At 38.2% G+C, this 15,101-nt stretch overlaps 1 protein-coding gene, 1 long non-coding RNA gene and 1 pseudogene across 5 annotated transcripts; 2 read left to right on the forward strand and 1 right to left on the reverse strand.

Annotated features, from left to right (window-relative positions):
- Positions 1-1,154: 1,154 nt before the first annotated feature.
- On the forward strand, positions 1,155-3,082 carry LOC148735326 (uncharacterized). Its single transcript, XR_015998779.1, has 3 exons — positions 1,155-1,286; positions 1,926-2,027; positions 2,742-3,082. It is a non-coding gene; the product is annotated as an uncharacterized LOC148735326 (long non-coding RNA).
- Positions 3,083-4,983: 1,901 nt separating this feature from the next.
- On the forward strand, positions 4,984-12,585 carry LOC148735327 (adhesion G protein-coupled receptor E1-like). 4 transcript variants are annotated; one of them, XM_088753477.1, is made up of 9 exons: positions 4,984-5,107; positions 6,395-6,540; positions 6,737-6,848; positions 7,669-7,795; positions 8,314-8,371; positions 9,742-9,800; positions 10,061-10,130; positions 10,303-10,344; positions 11,479-12,585. In XM_088753477.1, the coding sequence occupies exons 4-9, from the start codon at positions 7,725-7,727 to the stop codon at positions 11,668-11,670; spliced, it is 492 nt and encodes a 163-aa protein (XP_088609603.1). In that variant the 5' UTR covers positions 4,984-5,107; positions 6,395-6,540; positions 6,737-6,848; positions 7,669-7,724; the 3' UTR covers positions 11,671-12,585. The 4 variants fall into 4 exon arrangements, with proteins under 4 accessions (XP_088609603.1, XP_088609605.1, XP_088609604.1 ...); XM_088753478.1 differs by having other exon boundaries at positions 5,096-5,216; XM_088753479.1 differs by lacking the exon at positions 6,737-6,848.
- A 1,175-nt stretch (positions 12,586-13,760) lies between these two features.
- Positions 13,761-14,833, reverse strand: LOC148735328 (uncharacterized; annotated as a pseudogene).
- Positions 14,834-15,101: the final 268 nt, after the last annotated feature.

Below are 15,101 nucleotides of genomic sequence, written 5' to 3' on the forward strand. Positions count from 1 at the left end.
CCAGTATGCTTCCTCCCTACTCTTTATTAAACCTCTCTCCACTTTCTGTACCCTAAAGAGAAACTCCAAGTGGTACTGGGTAGTTATGTTGTTTCCCATTTAGACTAGGTTTACACTAGAGGAAATTGTTCCGGATTCACAATGAATCCAAAACGTTTTAGTACTGGATTGATGTTGCCGTTTACACGAAAGTGGACGAATCCGAAATAAAAACTCCCAGGTTTGGTCGTGTCTCCGGAGATTTTGAATCCGGAATTTAAAGAGGGAACTTTGAATCCGATAACTTTACATGGTGGGAGTAACGAAATAATTTGGATATATCAACAAAGTTGAAATGGTAAATTAGCCACCGTAATGATTACAAAAGCTGACGTTTCGAGCGTTAGCTTTTCGTCGGAGCGAATAGAGGAATTGTGGGTTGCGTGTGCTTTTAAAGGCAGAAAATGGAGCTACGTTTTGGTGGGAGCATGGCAACGAGAAAAACATGAATAAAGACGAGGTGACCGATTCCGAGAACACCTTCGAGAGGTGGAAAGGAATGCCAAGGACACATCGAAACCAGTCGCTAGACATTTTAATTTACCTAATCATTCTAAGCAACACATGGCAATCTGCGGTCTTTCCTTGCACTTAGGTGGCACGGAAAGCCGTAAAAATCTTGAACAAAAGCTCATCTTTCAAACCGGCAGTCTAAATCCCACAGGGATCAACGAACGCTTTTCACTCCACTAATTTATTCATGTTTTTCTCGTTGCCATGCTCCCACCAATAACGTAGCTCCATTTTCTACCTTTAAAAGCACACACAACCCACAATTCCTCTATTCGCTCCGACGAAGGGCTAACGCTCGAAACGTCAGCTTTTGTAATCATTACGGTGGCTAATTTACCATTTCAACTTTGTTGATATATCCAAATTATTATGTTGAACAACGCCGAGTGAATTGTGTGCACACTTCAAAGTCAGGTCAAAAACATGTAACTGTAGATGTAATGAGAACGTAACACCTTGAATTATTATGACATAGAGGAAACATATTTTGCATGGAGCTGTTATAATTATCGTTTTTTGAGGGTACAACCACTTGTACTGAGCCCCCAAATAGGATAGTCTGAACGTCTGCTGTTTTTTTTTCTCTTCTTTCATAGACATAGAAAATATCACCTCGTTGTACGACGACCTTTTCTTATGCAAAAGTGGAGACGAAATTCTGTCGATGGATAATCGATGTGATGGTTATGATAATGAATGCTCTGATGCATCAGTCGAGGACGATTGTGACTAATGTGAGTTATCACTTACATTTTGAGAGAAGTTTTACCTATGAATAAAGGAAGAAAGGATTTGTAAGTGAAATAATGGGAGACAATGATGGGAAATAATGGACTACCACGCTAATTGCGTCGTGGGTTCGGATCTCGGTGATCACTTTTTCATCTTCACATTTCTTTACTTTGAATAAATTGAATTGCTTAGAATCAGCCCCAAGCAGCTACTCTTGGTTTAGTTTTTTCAATCAGAATTTAATTTCCCCACAATAATATTGTCAGTTAGACCACTGTCTCTTCTCTCGAGATTTTTTAGCTGGGTCATCATGATGTTAAAGTACCTTTCCTCTGCCAAACAAACGCTCGCTAACTAGAGGCATACATATTATTTTTTAATCTGCGTTTCATTATGTAGAGTCTCGATCATATAAATTGTACTTAAATATCTTTTTCTTTTTCCTCGATCTTCCCTCCACTCTTAGAAAGTATTAAGATCTGCAGTCGCTACGTAGCCGGAATAAGGATAAACGATTGCTCAGGCAGACGATAGTACGAAAGAAAGAACACTAAGCTTTCTAGAAGAAACTAAAGAAGAGTCGTTTCTTGGAGGCTTAATATTTTATTGAGTTTTTTTTAACGCTGTAACTCTGTTTTTAGGTTATTGTGCCTCGAAAAATATGATTTCTCTTAAGTTACCAAGATCAACTTATTCTGCAAAGGAAATACGATCGTGTTCTGCAATGGATCCATCCTTAACAGGTCTGTGTTAATTGAGACGAACACAATATCTTTTGATCCGGAGAGTTTTTGACGCCTTGATTCCTGGCTGATTGAGAAATTGCAGAAATAAATTACAAATAAACCAGCTAGGTCGATAAGAACTATGTGGACTATCAGTGATTTTCATTTTTTCTGCGGTAACCAAGTCTAATCACTTTAATCTTAGGTGTATTTCTTCCGCACCCCGATCATTCCAAGTATCCTTTGGAAGGCACTTTTTTCTCTCCCGTGTTTCATTCTTTGATTATAACTTCCCCATTTCGTTACCAGAAAAAGAGCAAAGGGGATTTCCCTTCTATCAGCCTATCTTTTATTGGTAAAAGAAAACAATAGCAGACTCTACGATTGCACTGAAAAATTGACCAATTCAATAATTTCTTTGCTCTACAAAAAATATATTGCAGTTTATATGCCTTTCTAAAAGTACGAAAGAAGTTCAATGAAAAATGTCGGATAATGCTATTGTAGAAAGTGTTATTATATTTGCCATTAAACGTCTCAAAGGGAGCTATATGAAATGTCTCTGACCTGTACATATACACGGCTTAATCCATAACACTTTTGGGTAGCGTTTTACGAAAGTGATATTTTGCAAACAAAGGCTACACTTAAGTTTTCTATCACCTTTAAACCTAAGAGAAAACACGTTTCAAACCTGTTTTATTAAACATTGTTTAAATTTCTTTTTCGTAGGAGTTTCTGGAACTGATGTTTGTCGTTTTCTGTTACTGATTTTCATTCAGTTAAACCTGGTTTCACTGAACATGTTTTGTGGCTTTAAATGGGACACTGGACAGTTTTTCGGAGGGTCCATGAAAGATTGCTATTTCGGATCTAACCTTTTCTTGCAGAATTTGTGAAAGGTGGCTGTTTCATTCAAAGAAGAAAATTAGGTCGTTCCTGATATTGCACATGTAACTGTCTTTTCAGGAGCGCTTCAGTTTGAGTGTGTTTATGGCATATACAACCACGTGGAGACTCTTATACGAGACATGTAAATGTGAAAATAAAGGTCTTGATTACTTCAATCAAAAGGTAACCTGCCTTTTTATACCCTCTTGCAAAGCTGTTAAAAACGCTTAAAAAATCTCGTTTCTTTTCTCTTTCCTCTTTGCTGGTAATCTGGTTTGTGATTTTTTGCGAACTATTTATTTGTGGGCGTTGCGTATCTTACCAGTATTGTAATTTATTTCATATCATTGGCTCACTGGTCTTTTTACTTTTTGTTAATATAGGACGACCACACCCCTTCTTATTTTACAATCAAGTTGTTATCTTTTTTTGACTGACAGTTAAGCTTCTCGCAGAATCTCTAACTGGTGTATTTGGAATTTATGGTCCACTCCTACTGCTTAACTAACAAGTAATTAGAAACAAACAAACGAGCAGAACGACTGTATTTCTGCAGTTATTATGACCTTTCACGCGATTTAAGTTTACAAAGTAGGAAGAAGATGGTAGGAAGAGACTATATCTTAAGATCTTTTCTTTGTTTTATTAAAAGTTGTCACTATGCTGTTTGGTTTTCAGAATAAGGAGGTTAGCATCACAAACTTTCTCGGCATTTCACGAGAGCTTTCTGCTTCAATAGGGCGTTTTCAAAACAACAGAGGTTTTTATTGAGATCTACAACAATCTCGTCCAAGCCGTAAAAACGTTATTAACACCCATCACTTCGAAGAACGCTAATATCACGATTATCTTCTGTCAGGTACAGAAACCTCTCTTTTACACAACGGTTGAATCTTAAAAAGTCAGCTCTCCAATTAAATGGCATTGGAGGTAGATTTTGAGCTTGGCAATGGAATAACACTCTCTAATGAATTAAGCCTTAACTGAGGTCCCTATGAGACACTCTCCATAACGTTTCGGACTCTCTGTTTGTCCCACGCTCCTGATAAGGCGAGTCATTCATCAGAAAACGGAAACTAAGGGTTCTTTCCGATTGATGTTGTGACAATTTAGTCAAACTTACCTATATGATAATATTCTTTGGCCGAAATGTTAACTTTTACATACCCTTCTCACATATATTTACCCTTAACACACCGTCAGTTTTTTTTTTTTTTTTGGGTGTTTTCCCCTACAGTCATTTTAATTTCCTTTCTTTCAATGCAGGATATTCTCGTGGCTGACGAGCACGCGCCTCCCACATCCACCTCAGACTTCTGTAAGACTAAAAGCTCCTTTAATTTGGTGAGCCAACTGCGTGAAGATGATATCACTGTACTAATTTTTCATTTCAATCAAGGCCAATTACTGATTTCATACATTTTTCTTACACAGGAAGAGCGAATAGATTTGATAACTGCAGTGTGCCATCTCTTTAGGGAAGCTGCGTCACTCGCAGGCTCTAACAACACATGTCATGAACCTCTCAAGTAAGTTGGTAAATAGGATGAAAGTGTGATGGAGAGCGATTGAAAGGTTGAGTAAACACTTAAGCACTTAAGGTATTTGTGGGGTCGAAATATTTTATTCGGATCTATGTAAGTGAAAAACTCTTCAAACAAGTCTTTGTCGTTTGTACCCCACCTATTGCAAGTAATAGTGCGCCATTTGCTGAACTCCATGCAAAATAATATGTATCAAACAGGGGCTGACTCAGCAGGAGTACCACATCGGACAAGAAATAATGATCCCAACAAAGGCCAAAGGAAAACGAGAACTGATTCTACAAAAATAAAATATCGATATCTATCGCTTTAGAAGTGGTATCAGGACTGGAATAAAGCTCTCCTTCTAATTTTTAAGATTTAGAATGGCAGATACATGTCTCGGAAAGAGGATATACTTTCTTAATCTCGCGCTGTGCCAGAAGAAAACTCTTGTGAACAGCATTGAGGTTCCGCTGAGTGAAGCTCCCATCACCTCTAATAACTGTTTTCTTTTTCATTTATTTCCTTTTTCTTTTCATTATCTTAGAGTGGCTGGGGTTTCTGTGTTCTCTGGGTTATTTTCCCAACCTCGCCCCAGAAAAATGATGTTCACGACCGGAGGATTCAACCGATCCATGCAGCATCCGCAACGGCAAGACACAAAACACAGTTAGATATCAGGTTAAACGTCAAATCACTTCGAAGGCTACTGGCTTTTTCATCGAAAGAAGTTCTTCTCAACCTAACATCTGTCTTAAACACCACTAATAGTTCTAATATTTTAGACAAGGTACGTCTTGCACTACCAAGTAAATGTTACATTAGCGTATCTGAAGGCAAACTGGTGGCAAATGATTTGGGCTGTAGAATCATTACTGAGAAGCAATAGAAAACGCTCGGTTTCGTTTATAAATCTTAAATTTATCATTTATAAGATTTTTCTGAATACAAACTAAGGAACGAAAAGAAACTATGCCGTGAAGGACAAGTGTGGAGCGAGAGAGAACACCAAGAATGAGAGTCTTGAGGGAGTAGCTTCGCTTTGACTTGTTTTGATAGAGTGAACCATTGCTTTAATGTAAATTACTGATAATGCAATAAAGTTATAATGTTTACAGTCAATCCCGCAGAAATCGAATTGGGAAGTCAAGTTTTTTCAACCCCTTAAAAAACAAAGCTAAATCTTAAGAATCTTCCCTAACTGAATTGTCTGATTCTGAACTGTCTAAAACTGAACATTATTGAAAGAGCAAAGTCAATAATTAGAATGACGTTCTGTTGTTGTTTAGGTCAAGGTCCCGTCCAGCCAGAAAGAAAAAAAAAATTATGGAAGCAAATGGCTGTAAACTGATTACAATTGATGGGGTGAACTTTATCATAATCTTGTTAATCAATAATAATGTAGCGATAGTAATGTCTCGTTCTTCAGTAAATTGGACGGTTCTAAGATCCTTGTCGCCGGTTTCGCGTTCGGCTTGAGTGATGACGACGTATTGAAAATCTGATCAGTACAATGAATACTTCAGGTGGTTTTAATGACTATTAGACTCTGTTTGACGGACTTTAGGATAAACGACTGGTGATTAAAAGTTGCATTTGAAAAACAAGCCTGTGAATCAGCTGGAGTACTTATGTATACTCATACATTTACACCGTTTCTTTTTCCAGTTCCCCACTAAACCAGTGTGCATTCTAATAAATATCAGCTACACCCTCAACGGAAGTCCTTAAGTTCATCATGAGTTCTTCCGTTTAAGCTTTTGTCGGCACATATTATTAAACCAAATTCCCACCTTCCATGTGTGTTTTTTTATCCAGCATCACTGGTAATCCTTTTATAGAAACGACCTTTCGTCAAAATCGTTACCCTGAAAAAATAAAAGCAGACGATTTCTCTGTTGCCGTCAAAAGCTTGAGGTCAGTGAGAAGGAAATACGTCATTACAGTAGTGCTTTCTTTGTGTGGTAGTAAAGCAGAGATCAAGTGATCCTCAACCCTGAGCTCACGCCCGAGTCAATCAAGCAAAGAGAAATCCAGGACAACTTGGAGTTGGTTCTCATGTGTATTTCAGTAGCAGCAGTGTTCGTGTCACTTGTACTCCTTACAATCATAAGGTAAAGTCTCTACAAGTGGGAGCGGTATCATTGTTATGGCCCAATTAAACTGTGATATCTGACAAAAGAGATATAGTTATATTCATTGATATTCATGCGCTAATATTGGTACATGCACATGCGAGTTGTTGTTTTAAAGCGTAAAATCTTTCGTTCGCTTCAATTTTACCACACTAATTTACATTTTATGTCTTAGGATAAAGAGTGAAAAGTTGTTTGTGCTTAAAAATCTTCTGCTGTCCATGGGCCTCGGTAACCTTGTAGGTGTTCTAGATGTGACATTCTTCAAAACTAGAGAGAAATATCCTGTAAGTTGCGGAGACACTATTTGCGCACATACATGTTCCTATCAACCGGCTTGTTCTTACAGTTGATAAGAAAGATTTGGATGTCGCACCACTATTTCCCAACTGTTTGAAACATTTTCGGAAATCTGAGTCCGTTTTCAGCCGGTGGAAATGGTTAAACGAGTACCATTGTCATCAAGGTACATCTGTGTGAGGCAAGCTTTTTGGAGTACTGCACTGTCATGATGCAACTAGTATCGAGACCGACTTCGAATCCGTGCTATTGACTGCATATGCAGAACAACTTTTGGCAAAAGTGAAGTAATGTCACATGTAGCAGTGATTGTAGTTTTGTAACGACCCCCCCGCGAATTGAAGAAATTAGTGAACATCCTCTTTCTTGAATGAAAACTTATTTTCAGGACCTCTGGACGTGGTTTATCTTCAACGCCTTCACTGCCAATAGCAAAATGCTGCATCTATCTCTGCGAAACGATGGTGCAAGTTCCCCATTAACTTTCACGAGCTTTTCAAGGACAGACCCTCCTGGAAAACTAATATATGACGAGTGTAGATAAAAACGTGTATGCTCCTTGAAAGGGTCCATACCACAACCACTTCAGCATCTTAATTAGAAGGGCTGGAAAATTCCACGGCCACTTTATAAGAGCACTCAATTTTCATACAATCAGCTAACCCTGTGGTCTTAAGATTAACATAAGAAAATGGAAACATTTTTGCTTGGAGAGGCTAAAGCTATCTTTTGTGACAGACCCTCTTGATTTGCCCTCACAATGCACCATCTCTGTTTTGACTAGGTGAATATATGTATGTCTTGCAGGAATCCCTCTGGTGATTGTGAGTTTGGTGGCAGCCATTGAACCGTCAAGCTATGATATGGGGAAAGTCACATTTACCGACATCACTTGTGGCTCCTTGGTTATACGAATGGGAATAAAGCGGGACAGGTTTGTCATTATTTCGCCAGCACTCAACACAGGACATCACAATTTGCAATGTTTAAAGTCACATTGTCTTTATACTTCTTAATTGAGACAGCTGGTTATTTTGTGTGCATCACCATTCGCTCGATAAAATTTACTGATCATCAATTACAGAAAAAAAATCTTTTGAAATTTGCGCTCTGATTGACGATAATTATTCGAACGACAATATTCAGCATTGGGAATTTCAGACCATTTAGCATGACGTTGCTCCAGTGTCCAGTTGTCATGGAAGTTGTTTAGGGCACATGCGCAGGGTGTTTTTGTGTGACAGGGATCGTAGTTGCGATTTATCTTAGGCGACATTGAATTTTAGTCAGGTCTCGTCAGCCTGAAAGAAACGGGTTTTGGACCAGTATGGGTTACGTCAGGCAGAAATAGTTAAAATAGAAGGAAGAATGAGTGCACCTTTTATGTCTTAATAATGAGACAAATTGTATGTCTATTTGCTAACTCTCTCTCATCATAAAACACCTGATTAGATGCTGGCTCAACGGAAACCAGTGGATTTTCAAAGGACCAGTTTTGGCCATTCTTCTAGTATTTTTTACGTTTTTTTTGTGTTTATTTTCGGGAAATACCATTAATCCCTCAAATAACACCGCTTTTGCATTCGCTCCTTTCCCTGAGGGAGTATTCCTTTCCCTTCTCTTGATGTTAGAGATCTGCGATCTATTCGCTGATGTATTTGCAAGTTGAAAATCTTTTTTCACATTTGCAACTTTTTTTTTCAGTTTGTGAGCATGTTATAGTAGAATTAGCTTTGCGCATTGATACACCTAGACGCAACGTCCCAGAATTTTTGTAATAAGTAGTGAGAGAGTGGTTTTGATTTTTTCTTCGTAATTAATTGTCATTAACTACTAGATGTAAGTAATCAAATCTACATCCCTGACACTTGCTGTGAGCTTAAAAGCCTTGGGAAAATATTTTAGTCCCATGCCAACGATATCGAAGCCAATTTAAAGTGCCACTATGACCAAAATTTCGCATTGCCTTTTCTTTTCACTTCTGGAAACTAGAGGTAAGAAACACTTACCATGCCAAGTTTAATCGCAAAATCCTCACGGGAAGTATGATTATTTCAACCTTGTTTTTCGTTTTTGGTCGCCCGCCATTACTCAATTCAAAAATGGCCGCGTGTGGCAAAAAGAGTTGGCACTAGTTGGAGCCTTTCGGAAGTGACGTCATATACGCAGCTCGACCTAAAAAACGTGGCTAAATTTGTATGCCATTTGGAAGAAGAATTCGAGGAAGAATACATCTTATAAAACGCCTAGAATTTCCACTGTCGAATCTCTCACAACACACGAAGCACGATGCGAAAGTGCGCATATGACGTCACAGGCCAGCTCATGCGTAAAACCGCTTCTCAGTTCAGTCGCTGGCTCTCGGTTGTGAGCTGAGTAATGGCGGACGGGTTTTTCGTGAATTTCGGCCAGCTATATCAAGTCGTATTTCGCTTCCATCGACCTAAAAACTATCACATAGTACAATTCTAACCATATTAACTTGATTGGCGCTAAAAAATGTGAAAACCAGAGACAAAAATTTTCGTCGTAGTGGCACTTTAACCCTTTACGAAAATGTCACACAAATGACTGGTAAATTCGTGTTATTTGTTCTTACTACTTGATCAGTTGGTACAACATAATCGGAAAAGAGATTGGAAACAGGGATATAATGCTTCGTTGTTGAGCAATGTCCATCTTTTAAAGTCCGATTTTAGTCTTTCTGAAGTAACTTCTAAATGTCGTTAGAACATCTTAGGCATTCTCGGAAGTGTCACTTGAGTCTCTTTTTTATTTTTAGAGACTTAAATCAAATTAAATGGTTTTTTTTTTGCCTCTTTTATGTTCCTAGCTTTCTTTTTTCCCCAGGCAAATGTTGTCATATTTGCAATTCTTCAGCGAGTTGTCTTTGGGAAGCTGGCCTCCAAATATAGTAAAAGCAGCTTGGAAGCTTCAAAGTGAGCGACATTTTTTGTTAACAGAAAATGATGATTTTTGCGTGTCGTACCTCATCTCTCTTCAAAGCTTTGTGATATACGCAAGATAATAGCACAATAAAGATTCGCTTTAAATACGCGTACTGTTTCGTCGATATTGCTTTTAAAATGTTATTTCGCTTTTTCCGTTTTCTTTATTTACTAACTAATGCATGTTGATCTACTTATCTCAGGTAAGCCTTATAGAGTATTCTTGCTTTACTTCCTTCACTTGATGTCAGGTATTTGTTTGGATTCATACAGTTCAATGAAGCTTTGCGTTATCTCTTCATTGTGCTCAACTCAACTCAGGTAAGCTATGGAGATCCTGATTATGAATGGATGTCTGTTTCTTAACTTATTAATCCTATCATGGAAAATTGTGATCGATTTATTAAGAATTAAATCATGTTTGATATCAAGTGGGGAAAATATACAGAGATAAATTGCTTTCTAATCGATATTCCTTTGAATCTTTCCTTAGGGAGTCGTGTTTTGTGTCTTTCACTGCATACTTGATGATCAGGTACATTGAGATTATTGACAAAAAATTGCTTGATAAAGGCTTGAATGCGCCAAACGCAGTCCTAGTCCATAGATCATTTGATTTAGTGTTAAATGATGCATGATAATGTTGTTTGGTATTTCCACATTTTTTTCCATAATACTCTTTGTTCGTCCCCCCCCCCCCCCCCCCCCCCATCCCTAAACTGTACGTGACCACATTTTTTTTATTTTACCTCGGAGAAAGTTATCATTCAAAGCTTTGAAGGGGGTATGTCTGCTCCAGTAAAGTAGATGAATAATGATAGTTCAGTATATCAGTAATGTTTTAATGCATTTCAAGAGGGGCCTAGGGACCTCTGTTGTAGAGGCTGACGTTTAATTAAGTGAAGACACCACGCACCTTTAAGGAGAATACATTTATGTCATGAAACAGAAAACAGCAAGTGCAATTTTGCATTGTAATAGGGAAGGAGGAAAAGAAGAGGGAAGAGGAGAAAGGGGAAAAGGGTCTTGCAGAAGGCAGCATGGTCGAGTGGTCAGCGTGTCGGACTTGCAATCCGCCGCTCCCGGGTTTAAGTCCGCCCTGGCCACTACTTTGATTTGTTTCACGGTAGCCCCGAGTTACAAATCCTCGGCCATGCTACTAATATAGCCAACTGGTTTGCCTTCGGCCAGTTGGGATTCTTAACAACGTTATTTTCAATGTGAATTATTTGTTTAAGTTGTTTCGTGGAAAACCTGTGAACTAGCTTCTAGCTAAGTGTTTCTCCACGTTAAACTGTTTATTATTATTGTTAATATTATTATTATTATTATTGTTGTTGCAGATGTACCAAATATGATTGTTTAAGATCACAAATTGTTTAAAAAAATGAACCATAAGATTAATCGTCAGGTTACAGTTTCAAGTTCTCATTGGAAACAATACTTGAAATGCAATATAGCCCTATTCTTGCTGAAGTGAGACCCAGGGGGTCTTGCAGCTGCAGCGCAACCTTTCTCTTCATGGAGCAGCTTCTTTTAGTTTAATTCATCATTCCTAACTCAGTCATAAAAAGTCAAATTTAGAGACTCGTCAGATCCTTTCATGTTCTTAGTCACTGGTATCTTACTGTGTGAGGAGCTAATTGTATTTTACAACTGTTTTCACAAGGTGCGAGAAGCCATTCGCAAGCTTTCTAAGAAACAGTCACTGGGTTCGCAAACGAAAACATCGATAGCTATGACTTCTGATGGACAGAATGAGACCGGGCAGGAAGTCGCAGGGCGACGAAAAGAAGGGTTGCGGTCACAAAATTTTGATTTTTGTAAAATTTGCCTAAATTCGTTGACAGAAGTAAAATAAGTCAGTAGGCTTTTTAACTTGGGCCTTTTGCTTTCTTTAAATGATCTGACTCTGTATTGTTCAGTTCAATAAACGATTAAATGCCCGCCTACACCGACCGAATAAATACTCAAGAACAACATCTTTTAAAAGAAGAACATCTATTTTGTGAATTTCAGACAAGCTGATTGTACACACCCTTTACAGACATCCTACATGATAATGACCATTTTTAATTCGTCAACAGAGGTCGTCCTAGATGAGCGAGTGAAAGAAGAGGCAATTTAACAAGTACAATTACTTATTGATGAACCTTGAGAGTGAAGGGTGTTAACTGCATAACAACTTGAATGCTAACACCCATTCGTGCCGTCATGCTGCGGATAAAGCTGTGTTGCTTTGTTTATGATTCACCAGGAGGGTCTCAATGGGGTTAATCGTTAGCCGTAAAATTGCAAAACAGTTTAGCTCTCAGGCGTAAAAACTGGCATATTGTAACCACTGGTCATAAATAAAGTTGATCGTAAAATGTTTTCCTATCTACGATGCGTCGTTTAGAAAGTGTCCAAAACTTAGATCGTTACAAGTCTTGTCTTGTGGCCGACAGAAATTACTTAATTTCAGCCGAAGAACAGCACGATCTCAAATCGTCCTGGTTGCCTGAGTCTTGTGGTAAAAGCAAGCGGATAACCGTGTTTTAAAACAACGAAAAATAGTCATTAAGTTTTCTTAATGATTTAAACTAATTTGTAACATCTCTGTTAACTGTTACAGGAAGAAACTAACCATTAGTCGTAAAATGCATCACCCCACTGAGACCCACTAAGGACTAGAATAATCAAAAAACGAAAGTGAGAAGTAGTATCGCTTTGTAACTTTGCAATGCTTTCGTAGGTATCTAGGAATGAAGATTAAATGAAGCTTTCTCGTTTTGCTGATGATTTTATTAACTTTAATGGTGGCTCAAGAAGTATCGACATGTCATCTTTAGGGATTTAGGTCAAATTGATAATCTTCCTTGAAGCTTGCATAAATAAGACCAGCGATATGTAGTTTAATGGTGGCGAATCGGAAGTCAGTTGAATCGTTATCATGTTTAGCCATGTTCGGGGTTAGATAAAGGAAGCATGGAAAGTATGGGTTATTTAAACCGGTAGGAAATGCTGAACATCTTCAGTGCATGTACCAACAATGCTACGCCGATTGTAAGAGATAAAAGCTCAACTCTAATAGTCTTAAATTCCAGTTGTTAAAGTTGATGATCATTGGATTAGTAAAATCTGTCTTAAATGCTGAGCAACAACAGTGAACTGTTCTCTACATATAAATATCTATCTCTTTATAGCTTCACTTTGAAATCACACGTGTCCCTTGCAATCTCATTGGCTCTTATTGGTGGGATTTGTCAACGAATCTCACCATTTTTTTGCTATAAATCGCGTCTCTTTCCTAGCCAATACCATATCTTTACTTAAACGCAATAACAAATCAGATTTAAAGGTTTGTTTAAAGTAACCAATCAAATGGCAGGAAATGAAAGACAACTCTTGCAACTGTTTACCAACCAGCTTATTATTAGATCAATAAATTCTTTGTACCGACTTAATAATCCTGTATTTGAGTGATTAAATTTTGTGAGTTCAAAATGGATGCGAAAAAGTGGTAATTTAACTTATGCAATTTTGGTGTGAAATCATACCTGTGATTTGAAATTAAAGTTAAGCTGTGCTTTCGATTGATTTTGAAATGACGCGTACGATTTTAGATCAAATTGCACTCCAATCTGATCAGTTGCTTTATACCTCCCGGTATTGTGGTGTGGCCTTGCCGTTGTTTCCACACGCCTCCATTTAAACCAGCTTCGAGCTGAACTGAGCCAGCCTATCTGAATATCACAAATACATACATACATACAAACATACATGGATAGATACATTTAATAGACTTACATGTATTCCGCGACGAGCCAATTCCCGCCAGGTTACATGTACTCTTTAAGTTTTGCGATTACATTCAATATATATATATATATATATATATATATGCATTAGCACACACGTGAGATGGCTTCTCCACCACTCTTTTTTCAGTGAAATTGGAATTTAGCAGCTTTGTGCTTCTGCTGGAAAGAAAACCGGAGGACCTGAGATTTCTTTTATCGTCCAAAATATCATTTATATCCAGAAAAACGGATCCGTGTCATTGAGCAGTTCTCCAGGACAAGCCAGTACGTCTGGTAAAGTACCTAGCGTACGAAGATAGCCCACGTGTCTCCAGAGGAAAGAGAACCTAAGTCGCTTTTATAGTTATCACAGTCTCTCCTGGTGGGACTTGAGGTAAATTTATGAGAATTTAAACGTCTTAGTACATTTTTTATTGATACGATACTTTTGGACATTCCAAAAACCGGTCCATTTCCCGTCTGGATGGATTTTATTCTAGCCTAGCTTGCTGCAATCCCGTTCGACAACGTAGAGTTGTCATCGGGAAGAACTGTGTACGAGCCACAAGTGTAGGGCCGGATTGATATTAAGTGTTCCTCGGTGAAAAACTTTACCACGGCCTCACCCAGGGGATTATCACTAGTCATGACGTGGAAAACCGTTGCAACTTTCTTCTCGTGACAGTAAAAGCGCAGTTGTTTGAAGCCCATGTCATTTCGTAGCTGTAGTAAATTAGGTAAAAAACGTAAAGTCTGACTATGGTCATTATAGTTTACAAGACCCTTAAATTCGCCCCATGAACTTTCCAATCGAAGGTTTGATTCTGAGAATGAGATCATTTGAACAGCTGTCCACCCACTATTAAAGTTAAAACGTGAAGACAGCAATTTCTATACCAATTACCATGTTATAGTAGATCTGTTTCGTAGAAATGACGAATTGTCTAGTAATATCGCATTTTTTAAATATCTTTAAAGGATCTCAACACTCTGATACAATGTCTGTTACTTCAAAATTCAGAGAAATAACTCTTTCTCTCATCAAACCCATGTAAGTTGAAGGTGAATCTAGGACAAAAACCTAGCCTCAGTTGAAAACTTTGTCGTATTGTTCAAGTCACACTGTGAGCTATACCAACAGTAGTTCAAACTCATACACTGTGGGTCATGGATACAAGCCATGGGGCAGCTGGAATACTTTTCAGTATACAAAGATTTGTGATTGTAGTTCAACAGCGCCATTCCTCTTTGAGAATTTTTTCGTTCAGACAGCATACAGATGCTCTGATTATCTTCAGAAAGCAGTAGGCGCTAAATAGGATTATTTGTTCAACAACTGCCATCCGTATCGCTTTAGACGAGGAAGAAAGAAGGAACTTCGTGGACTTGGACTTGTGTATCGGCTATTTGGTAAAAGCAGGAAGAATGAGGAAAAAATCCATCAAAGGTCCAAAGGGATCGTGTATCGCCCCTGTAAGGTTTTGGAGGCACGTGCTTTCAAATACTTCTG

Source organism: Stylophora pistillata, chromosome 3 (assembly GCF_964205215.1).
Source record: "Stylophora pistillata chromosome 3, jaStyPist1.2, whole genome shotgun sequence".
Lineage (NCBI taxonomy): Eukaryota > Metazoa > Cnidaria > Anthozoa > Scleractinia > Pocilloporidae > Stylophora > Stylophora pistillata.